The 16,571-nt window shown below is 46.0% G+C and overlaps 2 protein-coding genes across 2 annotated transcripts in view; one reads left to right on the forward strand and one right to left on the reverse strand.

Moving 5' to 3' along the window:
• The window catches only part of CDK15 (cyclin dependent kinase 15), a 550,498-nt gene that overhangs the window by 331,841 nt on the left and 202,086 nt on the right, over window positions 1-16,571 (reverse strand). The gene's annotated exons all lie outside the window — the stretch shown is intronic.
• LOC143784180 (doublesex- and mab-3-related transcription factor 1A-like) overlaps window positions 5,429-16,571 on the forward strand; it is an 85,170-nt gene continuing 74,027 nt past the window's right edge. The window contains exon 1 of the mRNA XM_077272101.1: window positions 5,429-5,835. Within this exon, the coding sequence (XP_077128216.1) occupies window positions 5,644-5,835 (192 nt within the window). The 5' untranslated portion in view covers window positions 5,429-5,643. The remainder of the gene's footprint in view (window positions 5,836-16,571) is intronic.

Genomic DNA, 16,571 nt, shown 5'->3' on the forward strand with positions numbered 1-16,571 from the left:
TTTTAACCCTTAGAACGTATAACAAAAAAATTGTTTCCAAAATTGTGCTGATGTAAAGTAGACATGTGCGAAATGTTATTTATTAAGTATTTTGTGTGACATATCCCTGTGATTTAAGGGCAAAATGTAAATGAAGTTTGAAAATTGCAAAATTTTTAAAAAAATTTTTTGCCAAATTTATGTTTTTTCATAAACACAAGTCTTATCAAAGAAATTTTACCACTATCATGAAGTACAATATGTCACGAGAAAACGATGTCAGAATCATCAGGATCCGTTTAAGGCTACTTTCACACTTCCGTCTTCTGGGCTCCGTCGCAATCCATCATTATGGGTAAAAAACGGATCCTGCAAATGTGCTTGCAGGATGCGTTTTTTTGCCCATAGACTTGTGTTAGCGACGGATGGGCACACGTTGTGCGACGGATCCGTCATGTTTTGGCGGACGCGACGCACAAAAAAAACATTCAATGTAACTTTTGTGCTACATGTCCGCCATTTTCGACCGCACATGCGCAGCCGGAACTCTGCCCCCCTCCTCCCCACTCATCACAATGGGCAGCGGATGCGTTGTAAAACTGTACGTCGGGCCGACGGAAGTGTGAAAGTAGCCTAAGCGTTCCAGAGTTATAACCTGAAAGTGACAGTGGTCAGAATTGTAAAAATTGGCCCGGTCATTAACCCCTTCCCGACCTTTGACGCAGCATATGCGTCATGAAAACCTGTGCCAATCCGACCTGTGACGCAGCATATGCGTCATGGCCGGATCGCGCTCCTGTAGGCCGGGTGAAAGGGTTAACTGTAATTTCACCCGGCCTGCAGGGACAGGGGGAGTGGTGCTACAGCCCAGGGGGGGTGGCTTCGCCCCCCCCGTGGCTACGATCACTCTGATTGGCTGTTGAAAGTGATGTTTCACTTTCACTCAGAGCGATAGTAATATTTCACCAATGAAAATTGGTGAAATATTACAATCCAGCCATGGCCGATGCTGCAATAGCATCAGCCATGGCTGGAGATCGTGATCAGCCCCCCCACCGCCACCGATCTCCTCCCCTCCGGTCCTCCGTCCTGTCATATAGTGTCCCCTGCTCCCCTCCGTCCTCCTGTGCGCTCCCCCCGCTGTCCGCTCCCCCCCCCCGCTTTCCGATCACCCCCCCCCCCCTTCATACTTACCGACCTGTGTCCCTCCCGATGTCGGTCAGTCTGTTCGATGGGCGCCGCCATCTTCCAAAATGGCGGGCGCATGCGCAGTGCGCCCGCCGAATCTGCCGGCCGGCAGATTCGTTACAGGTACATTTTGATCGCTGTAATAGGTTCTATCACAGCGATCAAAATAAAAAAATATAAATAAACCCCCCCTTTATCACCCCCATAGGTAGGGACAATAATAAAATAAAGAATTTTTTCTTTTTTTTTTTTCTTTGCCCCACTAGGGTTAGGGTTAGGGTTGGGTTTGGGTTAGTTCACACTGCGTCTAAGCAGTCCGTTTGACGGTATAACGTAGTCCGTTACAGCCGCCATTGACAGCAATGTCGGACGCATCACAAGCGCACGCCCACAATGGCTGTGCGCTAGGGATGTGCCGTCATTGAGTGACGGACCCGGAGAGGCAGACTGCAGCGTTTCCGGGTCCGTCACTGCTAGCGCAGATAGAGCTAGCAGATGCTCTATCTTCGCTAGCGCGATGCAAACGTCGCCACTTGCGCTAGCAGCAGCCCGTTAACGTATGTGCTGAACGGGCTGCTGCTAGCGCAGTGTGAACCTGGCCTTAGGGTTAGGGTTTTGGCTAGAATTAGGGTTAGAACTAGGGTTAGGGTTAGAATTAGGCTATGTGCACACGGTGCGGATTTGGCTGCAGATCTGCAGTGGATTTGGCTGCGGATCCGCAGCGGATTGGCCGCTGCAAATTCGTAGCAGTGTTCCATCAGGTTTACAGTACCATGTAAACTTATGGAAAACCAAATTCGCTGTACCCATGGTGTGGAAAATACCGCGCGGAAACGCTGTGTTGTATTTTCCGCAGCATGTCAATTCTTTGTGCGGATTCCGCAGTGTTTTACACCTGTTCCTCAATAGGAATCCACAGATGAAATCTGCACAAAAAACACTGGAAATCCGCGGTAAATCCACAGGTAAAATGCAGTTCAAAAATGGTGCTGAAAAATCTCACACAAATCCGCAACGTGGGCACATAGCCTTATGGTTAGGGTTGGAATTAGGGCCAGGGTTGGAAATAGGGTTAAAATTAGGCTTGTGGTTAGGGTTATGGATAGGGTTAGGGGTGTGTTGGGGTTACAGTTGTGGTTAGGGTTGGGATTAGGGTTACGGGTGTGTTGGGGTTTGGGTTGTGATTAGGGTTATGGCTACAGTTGGGATTAGGGTTAGGGGTGTGTTGGGGTTAGTGTTGGAGTTAGAATTGAGGGGTTTCCACTGTTTAGGCACATCAGGGGTCTCCAAACGCAACATGGCGCCACCTATTATGACCTGGTGATTAAGGAGCAGCACTGAGATGACAAACAAATCATGGACAAGCTCCTGAGGAGGTGGCAGCTCCACCGACCGCAATCACTGTTGTGACCTGGTGATTACGGAGCAGCACTGAAATGACCTGGTGGGTAAAACAAATAATAGACAAGCTCTGAGGAGGTGGTAGCTTTACTGACCGCAATCCCTACTCCTAGCACCAACACTAGAAATAGCCGTGGAGCGTTCCTGACTCTCCCTAGACGCCTCTTCACAGCCTAAGAACTAATTACCCCTGAAGATGGAAACGGAAAACTATCTCGCCTCAGAGAAACCCCCAAAAGGAAAGATAGCCCCCCACAAATATTAACGGTGAGTGGAGAGGGAAACGACAAACTCAGAAATGAAAATAGATTTTAGCAAAGGAGGCCAGTACTATCTAAATAGACAGAAATAGAAAAAGATACCGTGCGGTCAGTATAAAAACTAAAAAATCCACGCAGAGTTTACAAAAATAGCCTCCACACCGACTCACGGTGTGGAGGAGCAAATCTGCACCCCAGAGCTTCCAACTAGCCTGAATATTTCATAATGACAAGCTGGACAAAAGAGACATAACTTAAACCTGAACAGAAGGTCAAGAGCAGGGAACAACCCAAGAACTAGCAAAACTTATCTTAAGCTGAAGTGAACTGGCCAACAGAGATCTTCCAGGAGAAGACTGAATCCAACAGGAAAACATTGACAGCTGGCATCGACTACAGACTAAAGCCCAGTTAAATAACAAGGCCAGGGAACCGAACAGTGAAAGCAGCTGCTAAGTTCCACTCGAAACCACCAGAGGGAGCCCAAGAACAGAACTCCCAAAAATACCATTCATAACCACCGGAGGGAGCCCAAGAACGGAATTCACAACAGCCACCATTGATTCCAGCAAGTCAAATGCATGCTCCCTCCCTTCCAAGCCCCGACGTGCGCCCAAACAGTGGTTTACCCCCACATATGGGGTACCAGCGTACTCAGGACAAACTGGGCAACAACTGTTGGGGTCCAGTTTCTCCTGTTACTCTTGCAAAAATAAAAAATTACTTGCTAAAACATAATTTTTGAGGAAAGAACAATTATTTTTTATTTTTACGGCTCTGCGTTATAAACTTCTGTGAAGCACTTGGGGGTTCAAAGTGCTCACCACACATCTAGATAAGTTCCCTTGGGGGTCTAGTTTCCAAAATGGGGTCACTTGTGGGGAGTTCCTACTGTTTAGGCACATCAGGGGCTCTGCAAACGCAACCTGACGCCCACAGAGCATTCCATCAAAGTCTGCATTTCAAAACGTCACTACTTCCCTTCCGAACCCCGACGTGTGCCAAAACAGTGGTTTACCCCCACATATGGGGTATCAGCGTACTCAGGAGAAACTGGACAACAACTTTTGGGGTCCAATTTCTCCTGTTACCCTTGGGAAAATAAAAAATTGTGGGCTAAAAAATCATTTGAGAAAAGAAAAATTATTTTTTATTTTCATGGTCCTGCGTTATAAACTTCTGTGAAGCACTTGGGGGTTCAAAGTGCTCACCACACATCTAGGTTAGTTCCTTGGGAGGTCTAGTTTCCAAAATGGGGTCACTTGTGGGGGAGCTCCAATGTTTAGGCACACAGGGGCTCTCCAAACACGACATGGTGTCCGCTAATGATTGGAACTAATTTTCCATTCAAAAAGCCAAATGACGTGCCTTCCCTTCCAAGCCCTGCCATGCACCCAAACAGTGGTTTACCCCCACATGTGAGGTATCGGCGTACTCAGGAGAAATTGCCCAACAAATTTTAGGATTCATTTTATCCTGTTGCCCATGTGAAAATGAAAAAATTGAGGCTCTAAGAAATTTTGTGTGAAAAAAAAAGTAGTTTTTAATTTTTATGGATCAATTTGTGAAGCACCTGAGGGTTTAAAGTGCTCACTATGCTTCTAGATAAGTTCCTTGGGGGGTCTAGTTTCCATAATGGGGTCACTTGTGGGGGAGCTCCAATGTTTAGGCACACGGGGGCTCTCCAAACGCGACATGGTGTCCGCTAAAGATTGGAGCCAATTTTTCATTCAAAAAGTCAAATGGCGCTCATTCCCTTCCGAGCCCTGCTGTGCGCCCAAACAGTGGTTTACCCCCACATATGAGGTATCAGCGTACTCAGGACAAATTGGACAACAACGTTTGTTGTCCAGTTTCTCCTTTTACCCTTGGGAAAATAAAAAAATTGTTGCCAAAAGATCATTTTTGTGACAAAGTTAAATGTTCATTTTTTACTTCCATGTTGCTTCTGCTGCTGTGAAACACCTGAAGGGTTAATAAACTTCTTGAATGTGGTTTTGAGCACCTTGAGGGGTGCAGTTTTTAGAATGGTGTCACTTTTGGGTATTTTCAGCCATATAGAACCCTCAAAATGACTTCAAATGTGAGGTGGTCCCTAAAAAAAATGATTTTGTAAATTTTGTTGTAAAAATGAGAACTCACTGGTCAAATTTTAACCCTTATAACTTCCTAGCAAAAAAAAAAAAATGTTGTTTCCAAAATTGTGCTGATGTAAAGTAGACATGTGGGAAATGTTATTTATTAACTATATTTTGTGTCACATAACTCTCTGGTTTAACAGAATAAAAATTAAAAATGTGAAAATTGCGAAATTTTCAAAATTTTTCGCCAAATTTCCGTTTTTTTCACAAATAAACTCAGGAATTATCGACCTAAATTTACCACTAACATGAAGCCCAATATGTCACGAAAAAACAATCTCAGAATCGCTAGGATCCGCTGAAGCGTTCCTGAGTTATTACCTCATAAAGGGACACTGGTCAGAATTGCAAAAAACGGCCAGGTCATTAAGGTCAAAATAGGCTGGGTCATGAAGGGGTTAAGTAGCAAATTGGCTCTATCACTAAGGGGTTAATACTGTGATTGTTCTCACTTATATCAGTCCACACAATTTAATATGTTCTGTCCTTGGATGGTGGATTGTGGGAGGGATAACAGTATGTTGCGTGGGAGAAAACTAGGCTGTGTTGGCAAATTTGTAGTTAATAAGGCAGTGATGGTTTTTTTTTTCAATAGAGGATTGCTTCTATTGTGACTTGCAGGGAGAAAAGCTTCACCCCACTTCCATTCTTTCAGCTTACAGCTGTGAAGCAATATGCCCAAGAACATCCAAAGCTCTATTGAGCGCAATGGAAAGAATACATCACGCTTGCCTAAATGTGTCCGTTGCAGAAACCATGGCTATTTATCTCATTTGAAGAATCACAAGCGTTTCTGTATGTGGAGGGATTGCCAGTGCAAAAAATGCAGCCTTATTGCCGAAAGACAGCGTGTTACGGCTGCCCAGGTAAATGGGGATTTATTTTTTATTTTGGCAGCCAGGACAGATAGTGTTGGTTGGGGAATTGGGGCATCTGTCTTGTGGCAGCAGGGCCGTACTTAGAGTTCATGCTGCCCTAGGCACTTTTCGTGCTGCCTCCCCCATTGGTGAGCATGACTAATGGTATAAGGGTATGTGCACACGTTCAGGAATTTTCACGTTTTTTCGTGATAACACGATAAAAACGCTTACATAATATGCATCCTATCATTTAGAATGCATTTTTGTGCACATGATGCGTATTTTTTCGCAAAAAAAAAACGCACTGCGGTAAAAAAAAGAAGCATGTTGATTAATTTTGCGTTTTTCCCGCTATTTAATACATTGGGAAAAAACGCAAAAAACTGCATGCGGATTTCTGGCAGAAATGTCCGGTTTTTGTCAGGAAATTTCTGCAAGAAATCCTGAACGTGTGCACATACCCTAAGGCTTTAGAAAAACAATTTATTACCTGACATATTCCTACGATAATGAGGGCTCCAGGCTACTTGCGTAGACTGGGACGGGCAGTCTCCGGGTCTCCATTCTCTCATTACAGTATTGTAATATTCAGTCACTATGTGGTGGCAATTAGCGTTGAGCGAAACGGATCAGTCATTTTCATAAATCGCCGACTTTTAGGCAAAGTTGGGTTTCATGAAACCCGAACCGATCCTAGTGTGGGATCGGCCATGTGGTCGGCGATCAGAGCGCCAAAGTCGCGTTTCGTATGACGCTGTTACCACCGTTTTTCATCCAATGAAGGAGGATGCAGAGTGTGGGCAGCGTGATGACATAGGTCTCTGTCCCCACCATCTTAGACGAGGGCATGGCAGTGATTGGCTTGCTGTCTGCGGCGTCACAGGGGCTATAAAGGGGCGTGCACGCCGACCGCCATCTTACTTCTGCCGATCTGAGCGTAGGGAGAGGTTGCTGCAGTTAGTCAGAAGCAGGGACAGAGTCAGGGAGGAAATATAAACCCCCAAACCGCTTGTGCTGGAGCGATTTTCACTGTCCCACACCACCTTTTTGTGCAGGGACAGTGGAGGTCGTATTTTAGTGCAGCAGCTGCATAGCTGTGTGCACGGTGCTGTGCAAACCAACTGCTTTTTTCAAAGCAAAAATCCTGTTGCTCCTTTCTGCACAGTTACCTGTCTTGTTTATTTGTCTACCAATTTTTTTGTTCAGCAGTCCTTTTTATTGCTGCCATACATGTCCTGAGATCATTGTAGGAAGCTTGTTATTGCAGTTATTTTTTATTATTTTTTTTATAATAATTACAGCCACGTTCATAGTGTTGTGTTATACCACTGGGCCAGAGTTGTGGTTCAGTGTCTCCCCCCAAAAGTGAGATAGTAATTCTCACACAGTTTATATTTGGGCAGTCTCACACGTCCAGATAATTCCGGTACCGGAAAAATCGGTACCGGAGTTATCCGTGTCCGTGTGCTCACGTAGACTATCCGTGTGATGTCTGAGTACGTGTTTAAGGTCCGTGTGCTGTCCGTGTGCCCGTGTCCGTGTATTGCAACAATTTTTACAATTTTAACCCTATGACAGGAAAAATGCACACGGACAGCACACGGATGGCATCCGTGTGCGGTACGTGTTTACACGGACCCATTGACTTTAATGGGTCCGTGTGATCCGTGCGCTCCCACGAACACTGACATGTCTCCGTGTTTGGCACACGGACACACGGTCCGCAAAAAATCAATGACATCTGCACAGAACCATTGATTTTAATGTGTCTACGTGTGTCAGTGTCTCCAGTACGAGAGGAAGCTGTCACCACACGTACCGGAGCCACTGATGTGTGAAACCGGCCTTCTGCAGTACTGCTAGTGTGTCGTATATCAGGCAGCCACTTTCTGCCACATTCATAGTGCCACTCCTACTAATCATCCTCCGCTGAACAAAACAATGCTGCCTGTGTACCCCTGTTACCCATTTGTAACTGCATAGAGCCAACTTTTTTATTTTAGGCCTAGTAAGTCTGTCTGCGCCACTCCTAGCAATCGTCCTCCGCTGACCAAACCAGTGCTGCCTGTGTACCCCTGTTACCCATTTTAAACTGCATTGAGCCACCTTTTTTAATTTAGGCCTACTACATGTGTCTGTCTGCGCCACTCAATACAGCTGTCCTAAACTGCACAAAGCAGAGCCTCAATTTGCAGCCGATATCACATATTAAAGTGCATTTGGCCTACTAGTTTGGTTGGGCCTACTAACTGTCTGCCGCTCCTTGCTGTACTCCACTGAACAAAGCAGTGCTGCCTGTTTACTCCTGTTACCAATTTTGAACTGCATTTAGCCAACTTTATTCTTTGGGCCTATATCTGTGTTTTCTCCTCATCCTGCCCATTGCCCAGCCACTGCTAGATGAGTCTGCCGGTACATTGACCTAGACCACTACATTCCCCTTGCACTCTACATAGCCAGTATCTGACCCTGCAGAAAGTCTGGTTCCCCTTCCCACATACTATACCACCTTACATGGGGACAAAGAGGAAGGTACAGATGAAAGTGCAGGTTCCTTCATCAGGTGGGGGGGGAGCATACTCGTTGGCGACGTCACTGGCACAGGGCCCCTCATAGTACGCAAAAGTGTCTCTGCCGGTGGGAGGCGCCCCCGCCGTCAATCACAACGCCGTACTTTGAGGGGCCCTGTGCCAGTGGCAATGCGAACGAGTGTGCCCCCCCTGCTTGCTCAGGATCACAGCAGTTGCAAAGTTGAAATACTTGCCTCTCCCTCCTCCACCGCCGAGACGTAGTCCGCGTTTCCTGGGCCTACGAAAAACTTGAGCCAGCCCTACTCCCCCCCCCCCCCCACAACTGTTGCCAAATGACCCCCAAATTTTCAATGGCTAACTATTATTATAAGGTAAATTAAGATTGACAAGCTTAAGTAACAAGAATTGATGTTTTTGGCATTAAAATGGGCTCTGTTGGTGTTTTCCTGTCCTCCACTCACTGCCGACTTGGATTCTCCATTGACTTGCATTGGGTTTTGTGTTTCGGTCGGATCCCCGACTTTTCGCAATAAGCGGCCAATTTCACCCGACCCGACTTTTGACAAAGTCGGGTTTCGCGAAACCCGACTCGATCCTGAAAAAGTAAAAGTCGCTCAACCCTAGTGGCAATATGTGGTCTGGTCATGGTGTGGCGGTATTTGTAGGTGTATAATGGTTCGTATGGGGGAAAGCCGAGAGAATAGCGATTTGTATGAGGGAGAGTGGGGTAGATAATGTTTTGTATGGGGGAAAGCTGGGTGGATAGAGACTTGTATGGGGAAAGCTGGGTGAATACTGTTTTGTATAGGGGAAAGCTGGGTGGATACCGATGGGTATGGGGGGAAAGCTGGGTGAATAGTGATTAGTATGAGGGAAAGCTTGGGTGAATAGTGATTTGTATGGGGGAAAGCTGAGTGAATACTGTTTTGTATGGGGGAAAGCTGGGTGAATAATGATTTTTATGGGGGAAAGCTGGGTGGATACTATTTTGTATGGGGGAAAGCTGGGTGGATACTGTTTTCCATGGGGGAAAGCTGGGTGGATACTATTTTGTATGGGGGAAAGCTGGGTGGATACTGTTTTCCATGGGGGAAAGCTGGGTGGATACTATTTTGTATGGGGGAAAGCTGGGTGGATACTGTTTTCCATGGGGGAAAGCTGGGTGGATACTGATGTGTATGGGGGAAAGCTGTGTGGATACTGTTTTGTATGGGGGAAAGCTGGGTGAATAGTGATTAGTATGGGGGAAAGCTGGGTGAATAGTGATTTGTATGGGGGAAAGCTGAGTGAATACTGTTTTGTATGGGGGAAAGCTGGGTGAATAGTGATTTGTATGGGGGAAAGCTGAGTGGATACTGTTTTCTATTGGGGAAAGCTGGGTAGATACTGTTTTGTATAGGGGAAAGCTGGGTGGATGCTGATGTGTATGGGGGAAAGCTGGGTGGATACTGTTTTGTATGGGGGAAAGCTGAGTGGATACCAATCTGTATGGGGGAAAGCTGAGTAGATACTGGTGTGTATGGGGGAAAGCTGAGTGGATACAGTTTTGTATGGGGGAAAGCTGGGTGGATACTGAGGTGTATGGAGGAAAGCTGGGTGGATACTGTTTTTGTATGGGGAAAGCTGGGTGAATAGAGACTTGTATAGGGGAAAGCTGAGTGGATACCAATTTGTATGGGGGAAAGCTGGGTGGATACCAATTTGTATGGGTGAAAGCTGGGTGAATATTGATTTGTATGGGGAAAGCTGAGTGGATACTGTTTTGTATGGGGGAAAGCTGGGTAAATAGTGATTTGTATGGGGGAAAGCTGGGTGAATAGTGATTTGTATGGGGAAAAGCTGGATAGATACTGTTTTCTATGGGGGAAAGCTGGGTGGTTACTGTTTAGTATGGAGGAAAGCTGAGTGGTTACTGTTTAGTATGGAGGAAAGCTGAGTGGATACTGTTTAGTATGGAGGAAAGCTGAGTGGATACTGTTTAGTATGGAGGAAAGCTGAGTGGATACTGTTTTGTATAGGGGAAAGCTGAGTGGATACTGTTTAGTATGGAGGAAAGCTGAGTGGATACTGTTTTGTATAGGGGAAAGCTGGGTGGATACTGTTTTGTATGGGGGAAAGCTGGGTGGATACTGTTTTGTATGGGGGAAAGCTGGGTGGATACCAATTTGTATGGGTGAAAGCTGGGTGAATATTGATTTGTATGGGGAAAGCTGAGTGGATACTGTTTTGTATGGGGGAAAGCTGGGTAAATAGTGATTTGTATGGGGGAAAGCTGGGTGAATAGTGATTTGTATGGGGAAAAGCTGGATAGATACTGTTTTCTATGGGGGAAAGCTGGGTGGTTACTGTTTAGTATGGAGGAAAGCTGAGTGGTTACTGTTTAGTATGGAGGAAAGCTGAGTGGATACTGTTTAGTATGGAGGAAAGCTGAGTGGATACTGTTTAGTATGGAGGAAAGCTGAGTGGATACTGTTTTGTATAGGGGAAAGCTGGGTGGATACTGTTTTGTATGGGGGAAAGCTGGGTTGATACTGTTTTGTATGGGAGAAAGCTGGGTGAATAGTGATTTGTATGGGGGAAAGCTGAGTGGATACCAATTTGCATGGGGGAAAGCTGGGTGGATACCAATTTGTATGGGGGAAAGCTGGGTGGTTACTGTTTTGTATGGAGGAAAGCGGAGTGGTTACTGTTTTGTATGGGGGAAAGCTGGGTGGATACTGTTTTGTATGGGGGAAAGCTGGGTGAATAGTGATTTGTATGGGGAAAGCTGAGTGCATACTGTTTTCTATGGGGGAAAGCCGGGTGAATAGTGCTTTGTATGGGGGAAAGCTGGGTGGATACTATTTTCTATGGAGGAAATCTGGGTGGATACTATTTTGTATGGGGGAAAGCTGGGTGGATACTGTTTTCTATGGGGGAAAGCTGGGTGAATAGTGACTTGTATGGGGAAAGCTGAGTGGATACTGTTTTGTATGGGGAAAGCTGGTTGGATACCAATTTATATGGGGGAAAGCTGAGTGGATGCTGTTTTGTATGGGGGAAAGCTGGGTGGATACCAATTTGGGGAAACCTGAATGAATACTGATTTGTATGGGGAAAGCTGAGGGGATACCAATTAGTATGGGGAAAGCTGGTTGGATACCAATTTGTATGGGGGAAAGCTGGGTGGTTACTGTTTTGTATGTAGGAAAGCTGGGTGGATACTGTATTGTATGGGGGAAAGCTGGGTGGATACTGTTTTGTATGGGGGAATCCTGAATGAATAGTGATTTGTATGGGGGAAAGCTGGCTAAATAGTGATTTGTATGGGGGAAAGCTGAGTGGATACTAATGTGTATGGGGGAAAGCTGAGTGGATACTATTTTCTATGGGGGAAAGCTGGGTGAATAGTGATTTGCATGGGAAAAGCTGAGTGGATACTGTTTTGTATGGGGGAAAGCTGGGTGAATAATGATTTTTATGGGGGAAAGCTGGGTGGATACTATTTTGTATGGGGGAAAGCTGGGTGGATACTGTTTTCCATGGGGGAAAGCTGGGTGGATACTATTTTGTATGGGGGAAAGCTGGGTGGATACTGTTTTCCATGGGGGAAAGCTGGGTGGATACTGATGTGTATGGGGGAAAGCTGTGTGGATACTGTTTTGTATGGGGGAAAGCTGGGTGAATAGTGATTAGTATGGGGGAAAGCTGGGTGAATAGTGATTTGTATGGGGGAAAGCTGAGTGAATACTGTTTTGTATGGGGGAAAGCTGGGTGAATAGTGATTTGTATGGGGGAAAGCTGAGTGGATACTGTTTTCTATTGGGGAAAGCTGGGTAGATACTGTTTTGTATAGGGGAAAGCTGGGTGGATGCTGATGTGTATGGGGGAAAGCTGGGTGGATACTGTTTTGTATGGGGGAAAGCTGAGTGGATACCAATCTGTATGGGGGAAAGCTGAGTAGATACTGGTGTGTATGGGGGAAAGCTGAGTGGATACAGTTTTGTATGGGGGAAAGCTGGGTGGATACTGAGGTGTATGGAGGAAAGCTGGGTGGATACTGTTTTTGTATGGGGAAAGCTGGGTGAATAGAGACTTGTATAGGGGAAAGCTGAGTGGATACCAATTTGTATGGGGGAAAGCTGGGTGGATACCAATTTGTATGGGTGAAAGCTGGGTGAATATTGATTTGTATGGGGAAAGCTGAGTGGATACTGTTTTGTATGGGGGAAAGCTGGGTAAATAGTGATTTGTATGGGGGAAAGCTGGGTGAATAGTGATTTGTATGGGGAAAAGCTGGATAGATACTGTTTTCTATGGGGGAAAGCTGGGTGGTTACTGTTTAGTATGGAGGAAAGCTGAGTGGTTACTGTTTAGTATGGAGGAAAGCTGAGTGGATACTGTTTAGTATGGAGGAAAGCTGAGTGGATACTGTTTAGTATGGAGGAAAGCTGAGTGGATACTGTTTTGTATAGGGGAAAGCTGAGTGGATACTGTTTAGTATGGAGGAAAGCTGAGTGGATACTGTTTTGTATAGGGGAAAGCTGGGTGGATACTGTTTTGTATGGGGGAAAACTGGGTGGATACTGTTTTGTATGGGGGAAAGCTGGGTGGATACCAATTTGTATGGGTGAAAGCTGGGTGAATATTGATTTGTATGGGGAAAGCTGAGTGGATACTGTTTTGTATGGGGGAAAGCTGGGTAAATAGTGATTTGTATGGGGGAAAGCTGGGTGAATAGTGATTTGTATGGGGAAAAGCTGGATAGATACTGTTTTCTATGGGGGAAAGCTGGGTGGTTACTGTTTAGTATGGAGGAAAGCTGAGTGGTTACTGTTTAGTATGGAGGAAAGCTGAGTGGATACTGTTTAGTATGGAGGAAAGCTGAGTGGATACTGTTTAGTATGGAGGAAAGCTGAGTGGATACTGTTTTGTATAGGGGAAAGCTGGGTGGATACTGTTTTGTATGGGGGAAAGCTGGGTGGATACTGTTTTGTATGGGAGAAAGCTGGGTGAATAGTGATTTGTATGGGGGAAAGCTGAGTGGATACCAATTTGCATGGGGGAAAGCTGGGTGGATACCAATTTGTATGGGGGAAAGCTGGGTGGTTACTGTTTTGTATGGAGGAAAGCGGAGTGGTTACTGTTTTGTATGGGGGAAAGCTGGGTGGATACTGTTTTGTATGGGGGAAAGCTGGGTGAATAGTGATTTGTATGGGGAAAGCTGAGTGCATACTGTTTTCTATGGGGGAAAGCCGGGTGAATAGTGCTTTGTATGGGGGAAAGCTGGGTGGATACTATTTTCTATGGAGGAAATCTGGGTGGATACTATTTTGTATGGGGGAAAGCTGGGTGGATACTGTTTTCTATGGGGGAAAGCTGGGTGAATAGTGACTTGTATGGGGAAAGCTGAGTGGATACTGTTTTGTATGGGGAAAGCTGGTTGGATACCAATTTATATGGGGGAAAGCTGAGTGGATGCTGTTTTGTATGGGGGAAAGCTGGGTGGATACCAATTTGTATGGGGAAACCTGAATGAATACTGATTTGTATGGGGAAAGCTGAGGGGATACCAATTAGTATGGGGAAAGCTGGTTGGATACCAATTTGTATGGGGGAAAGCTGGGTGGTTACTGTTTTGTATGGGGGAATCCTGAATGAATAGTGATTTGTATGGGGGAAAGCTGGCTAAATAGTGATTTGTATGGGGGAAAGCTGAGTGGATACTAATGTGTATGGGGGAAAGCTGAGTGGATACTATTTTCTATGGGGGAAAGCTGGGTGAATAGTGATTTGCATGGGAAAAGCTGAGTGGATACTGTTTTCTATGGGGAAAAGCTGGGTGGATACTGATGTGTATGGGGGAAAGCTGAGTGGATACTGTTTTCTATGGGGGAACTGTTATGAACTGGTGGTTTAGGAGCGACATGCGACGAGCTCTGAGCAGGTGGTAACTATACTGACCGCAGTTCCTGAGCTTAACACAACACTAGAAGTAGCCGTGGGATGTTCCTGACACTCCCTAGACACCTCGTCACAGCCGGAGAACTAACTACCCCTAAAGGTAGAAACAGGAAAGCTATCTTGCCTCAGAGAAAATCCCCAAAGGATAGGCAGCCCCCCACAAATATTGACTGTGAGTGGAGAGGGAAATGACATACGTAGAATGAAACAAGATGTAGCAAAGGAGGCCACTTCTAGCTAGATGGATAGTACAGAACAGAATACTGTGCGGTCAGTAATAAAAACTAGAAAAAGTCCACCGCAGAGAATACAAAAATCTCCACACCTGACTAAAGGTGTGGAGGGCAAATCTGCTGCCCAGAGCTTCCAGCTTTAACTGAATAAATCCATAATGATAAGCTGGACTAGAAAGAAAAACAGAGCATGTGCTGAACAATTAAGTCCACAACAAGTGGACTGCAAAAGAACAAAGCAAGGACTTATCTTTGCTGAACTGGTCAGAATATCAGGGAAATCCAAAAGAGATGTGACTCCAAACAGGAACCATTGACAACTGGCACTGGCTGAGGGAGAAGGCCAGACTAAAATAGCCGAGCCAGAAAGACAATCAGTGGAAGCAGCTGCTGATGCTAAATCCAAGGAGCAGCCATTCCACTTACAACCACCGGAGGGAGCCCAAGAGCGGAATTCACAACAGGGAACGCTGGGTGAATAGTGATTTGTATGGGGAAAGCTGAGTGGATACTGTTTTGTATGGGGGAAAGCTGAGTGAAGCGACTTTTACTTTTTTGGGGTCGAGTCGGGTTTTGCGAAACCCGACTTTGTCAAAAGTCGAGTCGAGTGAAATCGGCCGATTATCGCGAAAAGCCTGGGATCGACCGAAACATGAAACCCAATGCAAGTCAATGGGGAAGCATAGTCAGCAGTGAGTGGAGGCCAGGAAAACACCTACAGTGCCCATTTTAATGCCAAAAACATCAATTCTTGTTACTTAAGCTTGTCAATCTTAATTTACCTTACAATAATAGGTAGTCATTGAAAATTGGGGGGTCATTTGGCTAAAGTTGTGGGGGGTAGGGCTGGTTTAAGTTTTCAGTGGGCCCAGGAAACGTGGAGTACGTCACGGCGGTGGAGCAGTTAGAGGTAAGTATTGCAACGTTGCAAGTGCTGTGATCCTGAGCAAGCAGGGGGTCCCACTCGTTCGCATTGGCACTGGCACAGGGCCCCTCACAGTACGGCGGTGTGTTTGCACGGCGGGGGCACCTCCCACCGGCAGCGACACTTTGCGTACTATGAGGGGCCCTGTGCCAGTGACGTCGTCAACGAGTGTGCCCCCCACCTGATGAAGGAACCTGCACTTTCACCTGCACCTTCCTCTTTGTCCCAGTGTAAGGTGGTATAGTATGCGGGAAGAGGAACCTGACTTTCAGTAGGGTCAGATTCAGGCTGTGTAGAGTGCAAGGGGAATGTAGTGGTCTGGGTCAATGTACCAGCGGGCTAATCCTAGCAGTGGCTGGGCAATGGGCAGGATGAGGAGGAAACACAGATCTAGGCCCAAATATTAGAGTGGCCTAAATGCAGTTCAAAATTGGTAACAGGACTAACCAGGCGGCATTGCTTTGTTCAGTGGAGGACCACTGTAATGAGAGGCTGACACAGTGAGTAGGGCCAAAAGAGTAACTAGGATAAATGCAGTTCTAAATTGCTAACAGTAGGAAACAGGCGACACTGCTTTGTTCAGTGGAGGAGAACACCAAGCAGCGGCAGACACCGTTACTAGGCCCCAACCCAAGTAGTAGGGCAACTGTAGTGTTACATTTAAAAATACTTAATGAGAGCCGGAAGATTGAAGCTCAGACAAGGAAACCCGGAGGAGAACACCAAGGAGGAGGAGAACACCAAGGAGGAGGAGAACACCAAGGAGCGGCAGACCCCGTTACTAGGCCCCAACCCAAGTAGTATGGCAACTGTAGTGTTACATTTAAAAATACTTAATGAGAGCCGGAAGATTGAAGCTCAGACAAGGAAACCCGGAGGAGAACACCAAGGAGCGGCAGACACCGTTACTAGGCCCCAACCCAAGTAGTATGACAACTGTAGTGTTACATTTAAAAATACTTAATGAGAGCCTGAAGGTTGAAGCTCAGACAAGGAAACCTGGAGGAGAACACCAAGGAGGAGGAGAACACCGTTACTAGGCCCCAACCCAAGTAGTATGGCAACTGTAGTGTTACATTTAAAAATACTTAATGAGAGCCTGAAGGTTGA

This window comes from Ranitomeya variabilis, chromosome 7 (genome assembly GCF_051348905.1).
Source record: "Ranitomeya variabilis isolate aRanVar5 chromosome 7, aRanVar5.hap1, whole genome shotgun sequence".
Taxonomy (NCBI): domain Eukaryota; kingdom Metazoa; phylum Chordata; class Amphibia; order Anura; family Dendrobatidae; genus Ranitomeya; species Ranitomeya variabilis.